The sequence below is a fragment of the Macrotis lagotis genome, chromosome 3, assembly GCF_037893015.1.
Source record: "Macrotis lagotis isolate mMagLag1 chromosome 3, bilby.v1.9.chrom.fasta, whole genome shotgun sequence".
Taxonomy (NCBI): Eukaryota; Metazoa; Chordata; class Mammalia; order Peramelemorphia; family Peramelidae; genus Macrotis; species Macrotis lagotis.
The window spans coordinates 146,714,713-146,732,326 of NC_133660.1; the positions used below are offsets into that span (position 1 = coordinate 146,714,713).

Here is a 17,614-nt window from a genome sequence, read left to right on the forward strand (position 1 = left end):
AATGCTTGCTGATTTTATTTGATCCGGATTTGTCAGGTTTGAGGAACAGAAAAAGAAGGATATTTAAAGGAAGATATAAAAATATAAATATATAATATATAAATAAAAATATAGAAAATATAAATATATAATATATAAATAAAATGTATAAAATATAAATATATAATATATAAATATAAATGAAAATATATAAAATATAAATATAAAAAAAAGGAGTCTGGAGGGTTTCGATCCCGGGGTACCCTCGCCACCTCCCCACACAGAGAAGGCACCGCCCCTCGCCCCCACGCACACCGGAAGTCGAGCGCGCCGGGAGCCGGAAATAGATGCAATCCCCGGCGAGCCCGCCCTCGTCCCCACCCCCGTGACCCCTCAGGCCCCTCCCCCTTCCCTGCCTCCCTTGGGCGGCGGCGGCGGCGCGGCGGGGACGGCGGCCGCGGGAGATGGAGGAAGCCGGCCCTCTGCCACTGCCCGGGGGAGAAGAGGCGGTAGCCGCCGCGGGCTCCGCAGACCCGGGGGGGGACCGCAGGTGAGGCGGCCGGCGGCCCGGCGCGGGCGGGCAGAAGCGGGGGGAGCGCCGGCGGGTCGGAGCTCGCCGCCCCTCAGCCCGGGAGGCCGGAAGCGGGAAGCCGGGCACCGGCTGGGGGGAGGGGGCGGGGCAGCCCCGGGCTCCCGGACCCCGAAATCGGTTGAGTAGGAAGTGCCGCGGCCGATCCCGGCGGGAGCTCCGCCCCTGCCTGCCCCCCGGGCGCGGGGCCTCCCCGCGGGCCTCCCGCGGCCTCGGGCCGACCCGTCGGGAATGAGTGCCCGGAGGCCTCGGGAGGACCGGCCGGCCCCGCTGCAGGGGCGAGAAGGGAAGCGCCTCGAGGGCCGGCCTCGCCTAGCACAGTCTGGGGCCTGAAAGCTGCCCTTGATAGCTTCCTTTAAATATCCTCCTTTTTCTGTTCCTCAAAAAAAAAACCAGTCCTGGATTCTGCCCTCTTTCACAGAAGATTCTTAATCATACCGATCCAAAGATCTGATGAATTCATTGAGTGACTCGTTTGGTTTGAGGGTACAAGAGACTCTTTCACTTGTGAAGAAGACATTCTTTCTTAAGCAAAACAAATAGGAGTGAATGATGAAGAGGGTGACGTACCCTAAATGGCCAAACACAGAATATTTAGATTCTTATATCTTCCATACTCAAGAAAAATGAAACACCGACCTTGAGCAAATCAGTTAACTTATCAGTGTTCTAGGAACAGAAGTGGCAAACATAGATTAAAATGGAATTGGGAAACATTTTTAAAATAAATAAAAATACTGAAGATTAGAGGTAACGTTTATATATGTGATTTTCTTGTAGTTAGGGGTGCCTCCATCACCTCCCCTCTTTTCTGTTCAATTTTTTAACACCTTCCTGAGCAAATCTGAGAAAGTAGAGGAGTAGAGGGACCCTAAAATTACAGATTCAGTCCCCATTCGCTTAACCTACAAAAATCAATTGTAGGGGCGGCTAGGTGGTGCAGTGGATAAAAGCACCGGCCCTGGAATCAGGAGTACCTGGGTTCAAATCAGGGCTCAGCCACTTAGTAATTAACTAGCTGTGTAGCCTTGGGCAAGCCACTTTAACCCCATTGCCTTGCAAAAAAAAAAAATCAATTGTAGAGGATGTAGTGGTAGTTATTGTATTAATTGTATTCATAGTCTACTATTACTAATAACTAACATTTTTATGTTTTAAAGTTTACAGAGCAATTTGCACTTTAACTATGAGCACTAAAAAGTATTAATCCTATCTTCATTTTATAAATGAAAAAACTGAGGCAGGCAGAGGTTAAGGAAATATTTGAGGCAAAATTTCAAATCAGATCTAGAATTCAAAAGCAATACTGCATTCACAGTGTTGGGGGGGTACTCAGTTGTAAATCTCTAGACTTAACTGCCTACGAGTTTCAAGTTCAGAGTAGATTGTTTCTGGAGGAATGAGCTAGCACAATTTAGAAAACCTCAACACAAAGTTGGTCCAAGGTGATGACTGTTTTTAGCTGCAAGAATTTTTTAAACCAAATCATAATCAGAGATGTTTGAAATAGTTTTATGAGGCAAACTTTTCTAAAGATGGAAAAATTAAAGTCATTCAGTTGAAGAACTATCTTGAACATACCTTTTCCTTATACCATTCTTATATCTTTGCCATTAAACCTCATTTTTTTTGCAGGATAGGAAGGATTAAAGGGTATTAACAAGCAAACTGTCAGGAAAGATGAATGTGCTTTTCTGTGAGTTCTTATTTTACTGTTAAAGAAGAAATTCTGTATTTGTTTTAGGAAGGAAATTTGTGGAAAATGATAACCTTTGGTTCACTGAAAATCCACAAGTTAATCCAAACATCATCTGATTTTGATCAAGATGAAAATGTGCAAGAGCATTGGCCCTGGATTCAGGAGGACCTGAGTTCAAATTCAGCCTCTGACATTTAATACTTACCTTGGGCAAGTCATTTAAGCCCATTGCCTTGAAAAGAAAAAACAAGAAAAAATATGAAAATATGCAATATTATATTTTAATGTTACAGACTTAATTTATGAGTGCCTAAAAATCTAAAATGTACTTGCATATTTGCTATTACTTTTACAGAAACTAGCAATTAAACCTACTTTATAATTCTTTAAGATCTAGGTTATCGGGGCAGCTAGCTGGCACAGTGGATAGAGCACAAGCCTTGGAGTGAATCCAAATCCATCCTCAGAGACCTAATGATTACCTAGCTGTCTGACCTTGGGCATGTCACTTAACTCCATTGTCTTGCAAAAACTGAAAAAAGATCTGGCTTATCATCGTGCAGGGAATATTAATTACTCCTTCAGTGTATCCATCAACCCAATTTACATTTTCTCTAAAATAGGTGGCCTTTGAAGGATACTGTGGCCAAAACATTCATTGCCCACTAGTCAATCTGAGATGACCCATTCAGGTCCTTAGAAAACTATCTCTTGCTGAGACTGTCCCCCAGTTCCTAGCTTAGTAGATTTTGATAGTGCTTGTAACTTGCTAACTTAACTTTTGAGAATCCAAGATCATACCATATCAAAATGAAACATGCAAGCCATACTTAAGCAGAAATAAAAACATTTGTGCTAAGAACAATATATATGTAAAAGGGGGAGTTTTTTAGACTTATAAAAGTTTAAAATTTTAAAACTTACATAGTATCAGAGCTGGGCCTTCAACCAAGTTCCTCTTGCCTCCAAGTTTCACTTTCTAGCTGCTGTATTATGCCTTCCTATGACAAGTACTAACTTTGTTACTATACAAGTCACTTATTCTCTCAAAACCAGGCCGTTCTCTAATACCATAAGTTGCAGAATGGACCCTCATTAGAAGAGTTTCTTCATCCAAAATTTACCTCTGTGAATGCAGTCATAGTTCCTAAATCAGAGTAGAAGTTTAATAAATTTTTATTTACTATCTCTCAAGTATTATTTAGTAATCTTATTCTTGTGATATCTTTTCTTTGCAGTAGAAACAAACATTCCCTCAATATGTCAACTGACTCAATGGAAATTGATGATGCTTTATACAGGTAAGAGTCCACAGAAAGCAAGTGTTTGGGGTTTGCATTTCTGCATTTGTTATTACAGGGCTTATTTCTTAATGATATAATCTGAGATGAATTAGAACTCTGAAGAATTTTGCAGATGTTTAGAAGAATTCTCCCCCAAATCAAAATTGGAGAATTTCATTTTTTGGCATACATTTAAAAATTCATAAATACATTTGAAATCTCAATTTATAGTTTACCATCTGAAAAATGTTGAAATAAATATAAGAATATTAGGTAACTCCTAAATCTTGGTCACATTCTTAAAATGAAATCTTTAGAAAAAAATTTACATGCCTAGATATAAATGTTGAAAAATAACGTCAGTTTCTAGGCTACACTCAAATTTCATGTAAATCGGATTTGAAGAATATTATGTAACCTGTGTTTGGTCCTTTATGCATTTAAGAAAAATTTTCCCCCACTTTTTGAGATTCTAAAAGATAACAGGAAATCCATTTTTTTAAAATCCATTAGCTTTAATGCCTGATTTTTGAGAAAGATAAGGTAAGCGTTGTATCATGATTCTAAAACATCAGCTCTTTAAAGGAAATAAATCATCCCAGATAGACAAAGTATAAATTACTTATTTGAAGAAAATATGCGTTAGCTGGCAGAGATAATGCAACTTTTTTAACTGTCTCCCTTTTTTTCTTAAATATGACAGAGTGACCAGAATAACATTAATAATATTGCCCAAGACAGATATTCGGATTTTAATATTGGTATACCTATAAAACAGTGGGTATTTTAATAGTTGAAGGTTTTTTAGTTTCTTCCTCATTTGGAAGATTGGTTTCTCTTTCCTTTATTCCCTTATGTACCAAACTATGCAGTTTAACTTCTATAATACTGCCTTTTGTTTATTGATGTTATTTTGTGGGTGTTAACTCTTAGTTTAGATTCTCTGTCAGCCTTTTCATACCACTAAAATCTTCTAACTGCTAATCCCTAACCATGAGTAGTAATCTTTTGAAGTTATATCCCTCATTCTATACACTCTTGTTTATTATAGAATCTGGGATCATTTCTATGTATCTTATTCTTTCATTTTCTGTTAGTTCCCTTTCTTTTACAAACAGTGTAGGGATCCTCATCCTTCTTGTGACTCTGCTACCCTCTTACTACCTTTTCCCTTGCCTTTTTGCCAAATTTCTTTTTTAAAAGGATTTAATTTTACTCTCTCACTACCTATTCAGTCTAACCCTTTGCATTGTGGTATTATTAGAATCATAGATTTACTGCTGAATAGAAGGAGGCCTTCAAAAGTCCAGTCTCATTTTGTTGATAAGGAAAGTAAGTTCTAAAGAAGCAAAGTACAGATCACATGTGTCTTAAGTAGGAGAGGCAGTGTTTGAACCCAACTCTTCAGCTGAAGCTGTTTCCTGGGGGTTTATCACTGACTTCTTAATTGCCCATTCCATCAAACTTTATTCAGTCCTCCAGCTCCTTGACCTTTTCTTTTTAACATTGAATGCTGTTTACCATCCCACTCCTCTAGATTCTCCTCCCTTTGTTCCCATGATGTCATAATATCCTGATTCTCCTCCAATGAATTTTTTTCTCTTTCTTTCCATCTGTTCCCTGAGGAATGCCTTTCCCTAAGGTTCTGTCTTTGTCCCACTTCTGTGATCCCCTCTAACATGTTTTCCCTTTAGTTTAGTTACATATAGAAGGGCCTTTTATTTGTGCTAGATGTTGTCATCCCATTCACTCCTGTGGCTTTAACAATCACTCCTATTTGAATAATTCCCAGATCTTCATCTCCCACACTTATCTTTCGAGTATCAGTTTTAATTTCTCTCTTTTGTCAATGACACTTCAGATTTGCTGCACTTAAGTCGAACTCATCATTCACTTCAATTGGCTTACCTTTTTTAGCTAATTGTAGAACCATTGCCCTAATTTCAGGACCCTGAGTCATTTATAGTTCCATCTTTTCCTTTGCTTAAAAGCCAAAACTCCCCTTATCTGGCTTTATTTCATATATGTATATCCTTACATATGTTCTATTTCTGCAGTTTTGAAAAATCTTGATTTTTGTCACCGTAGCTCCCACCCCTGAGGGCTGGCTGGTTTACATTTTGGTAGGTGATCTCCAAGAATCTGACTGGGAAGTCAGTTTACAGACATTGCTTAAGCTACTACTCTGTGCCATGCATTGTTAAGTTCTGGGATACAAGGACAGGAAAGAAGTCACACTTTCCTTCAAGCCCCTTACATTAAAAGTGAGGTGCATACAAAATACATGTGCATGTCATGTAACCTTTGAAGGAAAGTGTGTGGGGAATATTAAAGACCTCTGACAGGAGGTAACTTTTGATAGAAATTTGCAAGGAAACAAGGAATTCCAAGAAGTAGATGTGAAGAGAAAAGGATTCAGGGCATACAGAGTAGAGAGAGAGACACCAAAGATAGCATATCAGCTGTATTAGAGGTAGAAAAGGGGTAGTTTGGAAAGGGCAAATGTGATGATTTGAGATGGCTTCAGGACATTCAATTCAAAAGGGAAAAGAGATAGAGGATGATAGAGCCTGAGGGGATGGCAGGGTTGGGAAAAGGGTTTTTTATGAATTGGCAAGAAGTGAGAGTGTTTGAGGTCAACACCAAAGTCAGGTATGTGAGTAAAGATTGACAATAATGAAGAGAACAAACTCCCAGAGGTAAGGGAGGGTTAAGAACAAAAGCAAAAGTCAAGATACTGACCTTTTCAAAGACTTGAGAAAAGATATATGTATAAGTGGGGTTTAAAGTGTAAAGCTAGGTATCTCCCAGTGGATGACTTCTGTTACCTCAGTTATGGAAATAGTTGGAAATTCCTCAAATAGTGGTATCATAAATAGTTAACAGCAAAAATATGTAAGATCTTAAAAGCAGTTTTTGAAAGTTCTACAGAAACAAATGGGAGAAGTCTTCCCATAACAATTACACCATTGCTTTAGGAAAAATCATTTGCTTAATGGATCAATTTACAATCCTGTTAATTCTTGGGACCAAAACTCCCAACCCTAGGTTTTTTTGTTTATTGCTAATGTAAACTCCATGAAGGCAAGACTATATTTTTTAAATGAACACTCCCCCCACAACCCTCTTTTAGTGTCTGGCATATAATAAGTTCTCAAATGCTTTTTAATTCCTTTATTCCCTGTAGAAAACAGGTTGTAGCAATGACATGAAAAGAGGAGACTAGAGATGCCTAAGCAGGAAGCAGGTGGGCCTCCACAAAATCTAGGCATTGCCGATAGATTATAACCAAATAGCCTCAATGCTTGATCTTCTCCCTACCCCCAGCCTTTCTTCCCTGAAAAATACAGTGTGCCTGTATAGAATTGGAGGAAAAATGGTTCCCAGAACACATGATAAATAGAGTAGGTGAACTGATTGCTAGACTTAATGTCAGGAAGATCTGAGTCCTAATCAACCTCAGCCAATTATTTGCCACATGATCCTGGGGCAAATTACTTAATTTCTATTTTCCTCAGTTTTCTGAACGTAAAATAAGATAATAATAGCACCTCTCTCCCAGGGTTGTTGTGAGGATCAAAGTGTGGTTAAAATATGTAAAAATGATTAGCATCATACTTAATGGAACCTAGAGGTCCTGTACCTAGGAATATATAAAGGAGCAGGAGTGACTGTTTTATCTTGTAAAATAGAGGACTTCAAAACATGGGTTCAGAAAAATATTCGAAAGTTTAAGATCACCTGTGCATGGATAGCGATTTGCCTGGGAAAGATCAGGATACTCTTAAGATAGGTCAATATAGGTCAACAGTCTGGACAAAAAAAGCTAATTCAATATTCAGCTACATTAAGATAGGCATAATTTCAGACCTAGGAGGTGGTACTTCCATTATTTTCTACCCAGTCAGTCTCACCCTTAGTTCTAATTCCTCTTTCACCACATGAATGATATGGAAATATGGTAAACAAGACTGTACATGTACAACTTTTACCAGATTGATCACTGCCATAGGGAGGGGAGAGGGAAGGGAGGGTGATAGAAAAATGTGGAACTCCTCAACTTGCAAATAGATGAATGTTGAAAACTACTTTTGCATTGTAATTGGGAAAATAAAATTTCAGTGGAAAAAAATATTTTTGTAAATATGTCTATATTTACAAAAGGATCTCCTTTTCCTTTTTTTGCTTTTTATCTCTTTGGGATATAGACCTAGTAGGGGTATTGCTGGGTCAAAAAGTTTTACAACCCTTTTGGCCTTGGTTCCTAATTTTTCTCCAGAATGGTTGGATCAGTTCATAACCCCAGCAACAGTACATTAGTGTCTTAATTGTAAAACATTCTGTCCAACATTTATCATTTTCCTTTTCTGACATATTAGCTTGTCTGAAGTGTGGAGTGGTGCCTCAGGGTGGTTTTAATTTGTATTTCTTTAATCCACAGTGATTTAGAGCATTTTTTCATGACTGATGTTAGTTTTGATTATTTATTACATCTGAAAACTGACTTCATATCCTTTGATCATTTCAAGATGGCTTTTTTGTTTTTATAAATTTGACTTAGTTCTCTATAATATTTTTTTAAAATGAAACCTTTATAGGATGTACAAATCTTGAAGGAAAGGCTTTTGTTGGAGAGGGAATTTTGTTCAAGATTCCATGAACTCTGATATTCTTTTAATTCTAATTCAACTTCTGTAATTCTGTGGAGCAGCTGATGGCCCAGTGGAGAGAGCTCTAGGTGTAGAGTCAGGAAGATACTTATTTAGCTGTATGACCTTGGACAAGTTATTAACATTTTTACTTCTTTTTCCTGCCCTTTAAAATGAGGATAATAACCAAATATACCTCCAAAGAGTTGTTATGAAGATCAAATGAGATAATATTTATAGAATGCTCAGCACATTGCCTGGCATACAGTATACAACATTCCCTCTTCATTTTCCCTCTCCCCCACAGTGGCAGTAGCTTTCAGGGACCCATATTTAATGAGTCTGCCTTACATCCCCTTCTCTTTACTCACAGGGCCACCTTATTTCAAACCCTCATCATCTCTTATGTGAACTGTTGGAACCACAATCAACAGCAAGCATTTGTTCAGTAACTGTTACATACTTAATACTAGTGCAATTTTAATGTGCAAGTACAAAAAATGAACCAGGTCTTCCCCTCTAAGAGCTTAAATACTACTTAGGGAGACAACACATAAACATGGAATATATATAGTGTACTCAAAAATACAAAATAAATACAGTGTAGTTTTGGGAGATAGGCACTGCGCTCCCTGTTAGAGGGATCAGGAAACACCTGTTGAAATTGGTATTTGACCTGTGCTTTAAAAGAAACTAGGGAATCCAAAAGATGTGGAAGTCAGGAAGTAATTGCCTTACAGGCCTGAGAGCTAGGAAATTAAAATGATGTATGTGAGGACCACAAGAAATACATTGTGTTTGACCATGGAATCTAACATCATCCTGCTTGATCCCTAATTATTCTCTTCCTGCTCTACTCCATTCTCCCAATTGATGTTTCTAATCCTACTATGAGATCTTATTCTGATGGTCACTTCTCTCTTCAAAAATCTTAAGTGATTCCTTGTCTAGCTAGGATAACAAATGAGTCATATCAAATCTAAAGTTTGGCATTTTAAAAATACTTCTCAAAAAGGCTTCCATTTTCCTTTCGGTTCAATTTCCTATTATTCATCTTCATATATTCTCTTCCAATTAGTTGTTCTTTATAAACAACTTCCTATTTATTAATTCCATGCCTGTGTATGATCCATGTGCCCTCTCCCCATATTTGTAATTCACTAACTTTCTTCAAAGTACAACTCACATTCTGGCTCCGTTTTTATCTTCCACCTTGTTAATATTATTGCCTTCGTGAAATTAATTTGTATATACTTTATATTAAGTTACATGACATATTGTATTTCTGACTAAGTAAAGTATAAGCTACTTGAGTTGAGGGCAGGGCTCTTTAGTTTAATTCCTTCGGGTCACAGTGAGAACATTATTATTAAGTACTTAATATAAACATGAATTGAATGAATAAGCAAAGCCATTGTGTATGAGAAATGGTACCTAAGTTATGGGATCACAGATTTAGAGATGGAATTTATCTCAGAGATCCTATAGATCAAATAGGCTAGCTCTCTTTATTTTTACAGATTAGGAAGCATTGCAGAGTCTAAATTGGAGCCCAAGTTCCTTCACCTCAAATTCAATGCTCTTGCCTCTACACCACATCAGTATTCACGCAGTTTTTGTAGCTAAATGCTTTTTTCTGCTGGTTTTAGTATAACTGATATTTTTAAACTTGTAAATATTATATTTTTCCTTTTAATAACCAATTTAAAAATTAAACCTAAATTATTATATGATGCACACAAGTTCTTTTTTTTTGATTAGCCTATTTTAATTATTAGAAGACTTTTAAATCATGTTGGTATGTAATTCAAAGGAACCTTAATCTTCAGCTAAGAATAGAAACTTTTTTTTTCTTTAGAAATACTAGATTTAATTCAAGAAGTTTAAAGAACAGATTTTTTTTTAATAAGTTTTTTCTCTAATATATTTCTTTGTAGTCGACAAAGGTATGTTCTTGGAGATTCAGCAATGCAGAAGATGGCCAGATCCCGTGTTTTTTTAAGTGGCATGGGTGGACTTGGTGTGGAAATTGGTAAGTTTTGTTTTAATGTTTATTTGGAATGCTAGGGTTCCAGAGTGTTTTCCAGAATTTTAAATGTGTGTATTTTCAACCTAATTTTATTTTGCTAGAAAGTTCTTCTGTTTTTTGATTGTCCCATGTATACCTCCCAGAATTTTTGTAAATTCTCCTTTAAGAAGTAGATGACGAGTTAGTTACTTCTCTTGAGTGTTGACAAAATATATTTATCTATTTTTATCTATATTTATTTTTCTATTATTTATATCTATATTTAAGCTAGATTTAATCTATTCTTTTCCTTCCCATTTCAGCTAAGAATATTGTTCTTGCTGGAATCAAGGTAAGTGAATAATTGTACATAACTAAATAATTATTTGTTAAAGCCTTGTTCTTTATTAAAATGCCTATAACAGGTTTAAAATTTCACTTAATATTATATGAGTGTGAATTTAGCATTATTGTTTTTAAAATGGGTTCCTTAAATTTTTTTTTAAAGGCACTTACAATTCATGACACAAAGCAATGCCAAGCATGGGATCTAGGAACCAACTTCTTTATCTCTGAAAATGATGTTGTAAATAGAAGAAACAGGTCTGGACAAATTTTATTATTTGATTTCTCTACTATTTATGTCTGCATTTCCATAATCAAAAATTCAGAAAGGCTGGAGGTGCTTCATCCATAATTAGCTAAAAAGTCTCAATGTATCTTTAGACTTGCTTTATCAATGTTAACTTGTCTAACTCTCAGCATGTTTACATGAATGAATGAATTTTTGAAGGGTGAGGGTAACATTTATAGTATTTATAGCAGTTATAACCTCACAATCACGACACTATACAGGAAATTCTCTTTTTAATTTTAACAGTGACCTAAAGAGGCCTCACTTCTAGAGCTTTGAACATATATCCTTTGAGATTGTGTAACTGCTCAATACTGCCTCATTGAGTGATACTAAGTTTTTATCAAATTCTTGTAATTATTATGCTTTTAAACATTTTTTATTAAACATTATTATGTAGTTTCATAGATTTTGTGTCTATATATACAACTTACATTCAGTAGACAAATTGTGTCATTTTTATTTCAGAGCTGAAGCTATAATTCATCACATTGCAGAGCTAAATCCATATGTCCATGTCACATCATCTTCTGTCCCTTTAGATGAAACGACAGATCTCTCCTTCCTGAAACAATACCAGGTGGGTAGTTACAAGGTATTTAATATTTAATGTTGGTATAATTCAAAGTAGCATTTAAATGATCATATAGTAAAATCTACTTAATTGAATTATAATAGCCCAGAAAAAAATGACTTGAAATCGTGTTATTTCGGTTATTCTGGCAGTAATGTTTATATTCAAAAGTTAGGTCATTTTGAGTCCCCCTTCAGTGAAATTTTGTTTCATTCCCTCAACTAGAATTTTTCCTAGAGTTCTTTGTCTGGATCTTCCCTATCAACCTTACCTTGTATTCTATCATGCAGTGATATTTTAACTTTTTAAATGGCACTTCTTGAAACATCTACTTAGCAGTATTATAGGAAGTGTTTACGAACTTCCTGTGAATCATCTCTTAGAAAAAGAACATCATGGTGGACAACCTGTGGTTGATTGTTCGTACTTTATCTCCCCAGAAATTCATTGCATCTAAAGATTTGTACTAATACTTTATAGTTGAAGCATTAATACGCATTAAGATTATTTCACATTATTTCTCTTCATATACATACCCAGATTCCATATGACTTCTAACTCCATAGATTTGTGTAAGTTGTCTCCCATGCCTGGAATATGTTTCTCGTGTCTCCTCATATAGTCTCAGAATCTTCATCCTCCCTTCAAGACTCAGGTCACATGTTCCTTCATTGAAACTCTTTTCTTCAGCTGGAATTTTCCTAGGGTATTTTGTCTGTATCTTCCCAATCACCCTTACCTTTACATTCTATTTATCTACATACTATGCTCCATAGCTAAATATAAGTTTCTTGAGGAAAAGTACTGTCAGTTTTTCTCATTGTATTCCCAGTACCTTGCCCATAGTTGAAGTTAATAAATGCATGTTTAGTGATAATTAATAATTAATTAATAATTAATAAATCATCTTTACCTAAGAATCTTCTTCCAAGATAAACAAATGACCTTGAAGTCAAGCAGAAATCCTTTGTAATAAATATGTAAGGTATTGCTTATATTCCTTATCAAGCAAATATAAGGTATGTCAGCAGGCAATAACAACTTCAAGAAGCTTATGTAAAAGTTAGGTTTATTATAAGAGAAGTGAACATGCATGTCAGGGAACCTCTTATTAGTCCTTAACAGACTATAAAATAAAGTGTGTGTGTGTGTGTGTGTGTGTGTGTGTGTGTGTAGAGACAGAAAGAGGGTTAGAAAGAAACAGAGAGGTATACCCTAACAGCAACATGGGGGTATGTTCAACCTTGAAGGACTCTCTCATTCCATCACTGCAACAATCAGTAACAATTTGGGGCTGTCTGCAAAGGAGAGTACCATTTGTATCCAGATAAGGAGCTGTGGAATTTGAACAAAGTTCAAGGACTATTCCCTTTAATTAGAAAAAAAAATATCTTATTGTCTGATCTTGTTTATCTCTTAGACTTCTTCTCTCTTCCTTAAGGATATGATTTCTCTCTCATCAAAGTAAACACTGACAGATTGCTTTCAGTGGGGGGGGGGGAGTAAGATGGGGGGAAATTGTAAGACTCAAATAATATCTTTAATAAAAATAAATAATAAATGAAAAGAAACAGAATTGATATGTTGGAATTATTAATAATAAATTGTTGTTCTAAGAGTGCAGTTTAGACACTAAGATTCTTCCCAAAGAGAGAAAACTTTTGTTTTATAAGTACTTTATTTTAGAAGAAGAGTACTAAATTAGGAAAACCCAAGTTCTGGCCATGAGTATATGAGAACTTGGGGAAGTTAACCTCTCAGACCCCTTTCTTTAACTTTAAAACCAGTATAATACCAGATTGTATTTCTATTTGGTATTCCCCATTCCTGGACAGGGGAGGAATAAAGCAATTTTTCTGAGATATATTTTCAGTTTAAAAAAATTGGGGAGTTCCTAAAGTCAGAAATTGTATGCTTTTTCAGAAATGTTTCTTAAGGAATTGTGGTAATTTGTAGTAATTTCCTGTTTCTCTTCAACAGTGTGTGGTATTGACCGAAATCAGACTTCCATTGCAGAAGAAGATCAATGACTTTTGCCACGCACAGTGCCCACCTATTAAGGTAATGTTAACCAGTTTAAATGTGTATAATAAGGCAGAGACATGGAAAGACATTTCAAGTTGGTAATATGAAATTTGGTGGGATGGTTCCATGCTATCGAAGCCATGTTTTTATTTATAGATATAATTTTGGAGTTAAAGGCTGTGATTTTTCTGCCCTTAAACATAAGAATATTTCTTGGGAGTGTTTTTCCTGTAATCAAATATATGTTATATGTCTTTCCTACTATTTGTTACTGCAAACTGAGAAACAAAATGAGAAATAGACCTTTCATTGTTGAATCTAAGAAATTGTTTATCAAATATTAATTTGACTCTTAATAGCAGCATGTGTTTAAATTCTGTATGGCAGTCTTTTTAATAAATTTTCTTTGGTCAGTGAAGGTTGACTACATTAAATATAAGTATAAAACTTTATTGTCTTGTTTTCCATACATTTTTTTTCCAGACCCACCATTATGTAGTTCTGCAATTTACTCTTTTGTTGGGTCACATTCTATCTTGGGAAAATGTTCAGATTCTTGTTTTCGGGGAAGCTAGGTGGCACAGTGGATAGAGCACTGGCCCTGGAGTCAGGAGTATCCGAGTTCAAATCCAGTCTCAGACACTTAAGAATTACCTAGCTGTGTTTTCTCCCCTCTTTTTTTTTAAATACACTTTAAGGGATAAGAATAGTCTGATATCAGAGACTTTTCCATTTGAATTTTTCATGAAAATGCTAATCAATAGATTTGAGAGCAATGGAAAAAATAATATGCTCTATTTTACTTGTTTTAAAAAACTTAATTCTAATTGTAGCCTTTTGTTTATTCATTAGTCATTCACAAGTCTCTTCCTAGCATTGAACCCTCCTCTATAACAATGAAAAACAATTGAGCAAAAACTAATTCAACAACACAGGCTATATATAGCATTCTTCCTTTTTAGTCCTCTGCTTCTTTAGTGGAGGGAGGTATGGTATATTTCATTAAAAGTTCTCTAAGACCAAGATAAACTGTTAATTACTTAGATAGTAGGGTTGTTATTTTTTAAGTGATCTTTTCATTTATAGTCAATCCTCCTTTCCAAGAGGGGTAATGTTTCTTGAAAATGCTACACAATTCAAAAATACAAATATTGATATGTTGAACTTATGAGAAATAGTGGGTTAGGTTACTGTCAGTAATAAAAAATAATCTCTCACTAGTGTTCACTAAAAATACACTCTTCTGTAATTTTAATTCTTTATAACAAAATATTAATTCTGGTAATATACACTTCCCAACACAGTAAGTGAAACAACCTATAAAATGAAGTACACAAAATAAAATTGGCAACATACAAAACATCATTTTATCATCACTAATTCCCTAGAATTGTGGGACTTTTTGTATCACCAGCTCAGTAATTTTTTTAAAAAGTTGATTTTAGACTATGCTTTTCATAACACATGAAATCTATATCATAAATTTGGTATAAAATAAAATTCTTAAAACTAAAGCTATTTTAACTAAAATCTTTGCATTGTGTCAGATTGTGGTTTGAGGTCATTGTACTTTATAACTGTTTGATAGTTAACACCAAATTCACAGCTGATAGCAGCTGCAGTCACTCCTGTATGAAGTTTATCTTAACTTTATTTTCTCACTAAGCTGACTTTGTACTCTTGGGTTTAGAGCCCAAATGATTTGTACTCAGCTTTAGAATTCTAGTTGCAACACAAGACTTGAATTTTAAAGGCAAAGAATGATAATAAGCAATGAATGTATATTTGGGATTTTTGTTTTTGTTTTTGCAAGGCAATGGGCTTGAGTGACTTGCCCAAGGTCACACAGCTAGGCAAATTATTAAGTGTCTGAGGCCAGATTTGAATTCAGGTCCTTCTCCAGGGCTGGTGCTTTGTCCACTGGTCCACATGGCTGTCTCTTAGCATTTCTTACTATGCAATATTTCAGTATACTCTTATGCCATGGTTCATTCAACCATTCAAAAAATAGTTTATGGATTTTGTTTTTTACTTTTTTTGTTATCACAAAAAATATTATAAATATTTTGGTATATTTATGGAATCTTTGAGAGGAATATATTTTAGATTTCTTTCACATAATTCCAAATTATTTTCCAATATAATTGAACCAGTTCACCAATAATATATTAGTGTCTCTTTCTACAACCTTTTGAGTATTTCTTCCTTCTTTTGAAACTGTTGATACTCTATGACCACTTATTTTCCAGGAAATAATACTTAGTCTTATATGTTTGTAAGATTTTCTAATGATTTACATTTGACTTTTATCAGTAATATTTGATATTTAGTTTTTTTAGCTGCATTGCTTTTTCATGCAAGAGCTTTTAAATTTCATTTAAAGTTACCTATTGTTTTTTCTGTTGTGAATATCTCTATCCTTTGTTTGGTTCAAAAAAAATTCTTACTTAACCATTAAGCACTTCTTAGTAACTCTGTGACCTTTGATAAGCTACTTACTTAATTTTCCTGAACCTCATTTGTCTTTATCTGCAAAATGAAGATCTAATAGCACCTACCACAGAGAGTTGTTACTTTATAGATCTTAACGTGTCATATAAATATTAGTTGTTATTTATTATTAAGCAAACACTTTTCTCTTGAAATTTAGAATAAGATTTAGGTAAGTGGACAAGATGATAACCCAGACATATGACAAACTCAAATTTATAACCTAGTAAAAAAGCTCCAAAATAGTATTGGATATTAAGAACTATATATTTGAATTTTTAAAATCTTTTATTAAAGGGTTTGTGTTAATATGGGAGAATAATAGATAATAAATTGCTATCAACAAAGGATATTAATCTACTCATGAAAGCTTGCATTCAAGTTCTTGGAATTAAAGAATTAAAACTTGAAAATAGAATTTGCAATGGATAGTATCCCAATGTTAATATTAGAATTAAATGTGCTAATATGTTAAAAAAAAATTTTATCTATTTTAGCAAAAGTCATATTTTACTATCAAGGAATTACCAATTGACTAGAAAGGAAAACAGACTTAAGTTTCCATATTCTAAAACCTAGCTTTTATGGATAAAGATTGTCTTTGCAAAATTGGCTTTGCTTGTATGCAAAGTTTGAAATGTCATCTTAATATAACATGACCATTAAGAAAATTGGTACTCAACTCAGATTATCTTCTTTCATCCTGTAAGGCTCTGCAAAATACACAACAAAACAAAAACTTCCCTGTTCACATTTTAAAAAAGTGAACACTTTTTTATTAAAAAATTTTTCATGTGTGTTAATTTACACTACACTACTAGTTTAAATTACAGTACACAATGTGTTGTTGTTCTTTAACAATTTCATAAAGAAAGAGCTATGATGATATTTAAGACTCTCATTTATGCCATGAGACATGGAGAAGTAGATAGGAGACTGAGTCTAGAATCAGAAAGAACTGAGTTCAAGTATGACCGCAGACACTAGCTGTGAGACCCTGGCAAATCCGTTTGCCTCGGTTTCCTCATCTGTAAAATGAGGATAAAAATAATAATAGTACCTACTTCATAGGACTGTTGTAATGATCAAATGAGATCATAATTATAAAGCATTTAATAAGAGCTATTTAAACATTAACTATAACAATAATTTTTATCATTATTATCCTACCTCTTGTATTCCTTATAATTGTACTGTCAGTTTTACTTTTTACTTTTGCCCTTGTCTTCAACTTCATCTTTTAATGGAAATCTAGGTGTCCTGTTTTCTTTCCACTTGACTCAGAAAAATTAAGTCGGGGTAATTGCATACCATGAGACAGAAGAATCTGTGTTATGTCTAAGATGTATGTGCCATACTTCTATTATGGCAAATATAGGACAAATTTTGAATTTTTGCCTTGCAAATTTGAGGTGGATTTATGTTACAAATAGAAGGTGTAATACCAAGAATTTTGACACCTAAATTAATAACTGTTTCAAGTAGTTGTTTCTTAATGATTTACTTGTTTCAAAAGGAATTCTTAAATTCTGAAATTGTCTTGAGATAATGACCAAGATTATTTAATAACTAAACTCATTTTTACAAACCTTCAAAATAGAGATTAAGCTTCTCTTCAATATTTTCACCTGATATTTTCATGGGAAAAAAGCATGTTGCAATCTGTAAAGCATAGTGTTAATTT

The 17,614-nt window shown here is 34.7% G+C and overlaps 1 protein-coding gene across 1 annotated transcript in view; it reads left to right on the forward strand.

Moving 5' to 3' along the window:
- The first annotated feature begins 396 nt into the window (after positions 1-396).
- UBA6 (ubiquitin like modifier activating enzyme 6) overlaps positions 397-17,614 on the forward strand; it is a 76,633-nt gene continuing 59,415 nt past the window's right edge. The window contains exons 1-7 of the mRNA XM_074229331.1: positions 397-529; positions 3,506-3,568; positions 10,137-10,231; positions 10,531-10,559; positions 10,716-10,810; positions 11,310-11,421; positions 13,396-13,476. Of these exons, the coding sequence (XP_074085432.1) occupies positions 444-529; positions 3,506-3,568; positions 10,137-10,231; positions 10,531-10,559; positions 10,716-10,810; positions 11,310-11,421; positions 13,396-13,476 (561 nt within the window). The 5' untranslated portion in view covers positions 397-443. The remainder of the gene's footprint in view (positions 530-3,505; positions 3,569-10,136; positions 10,232-10,530; positions 10,560-10,715; positions 10,811-11,309; positions 11,422-13,395; positions 13,477-17,614) is intronic.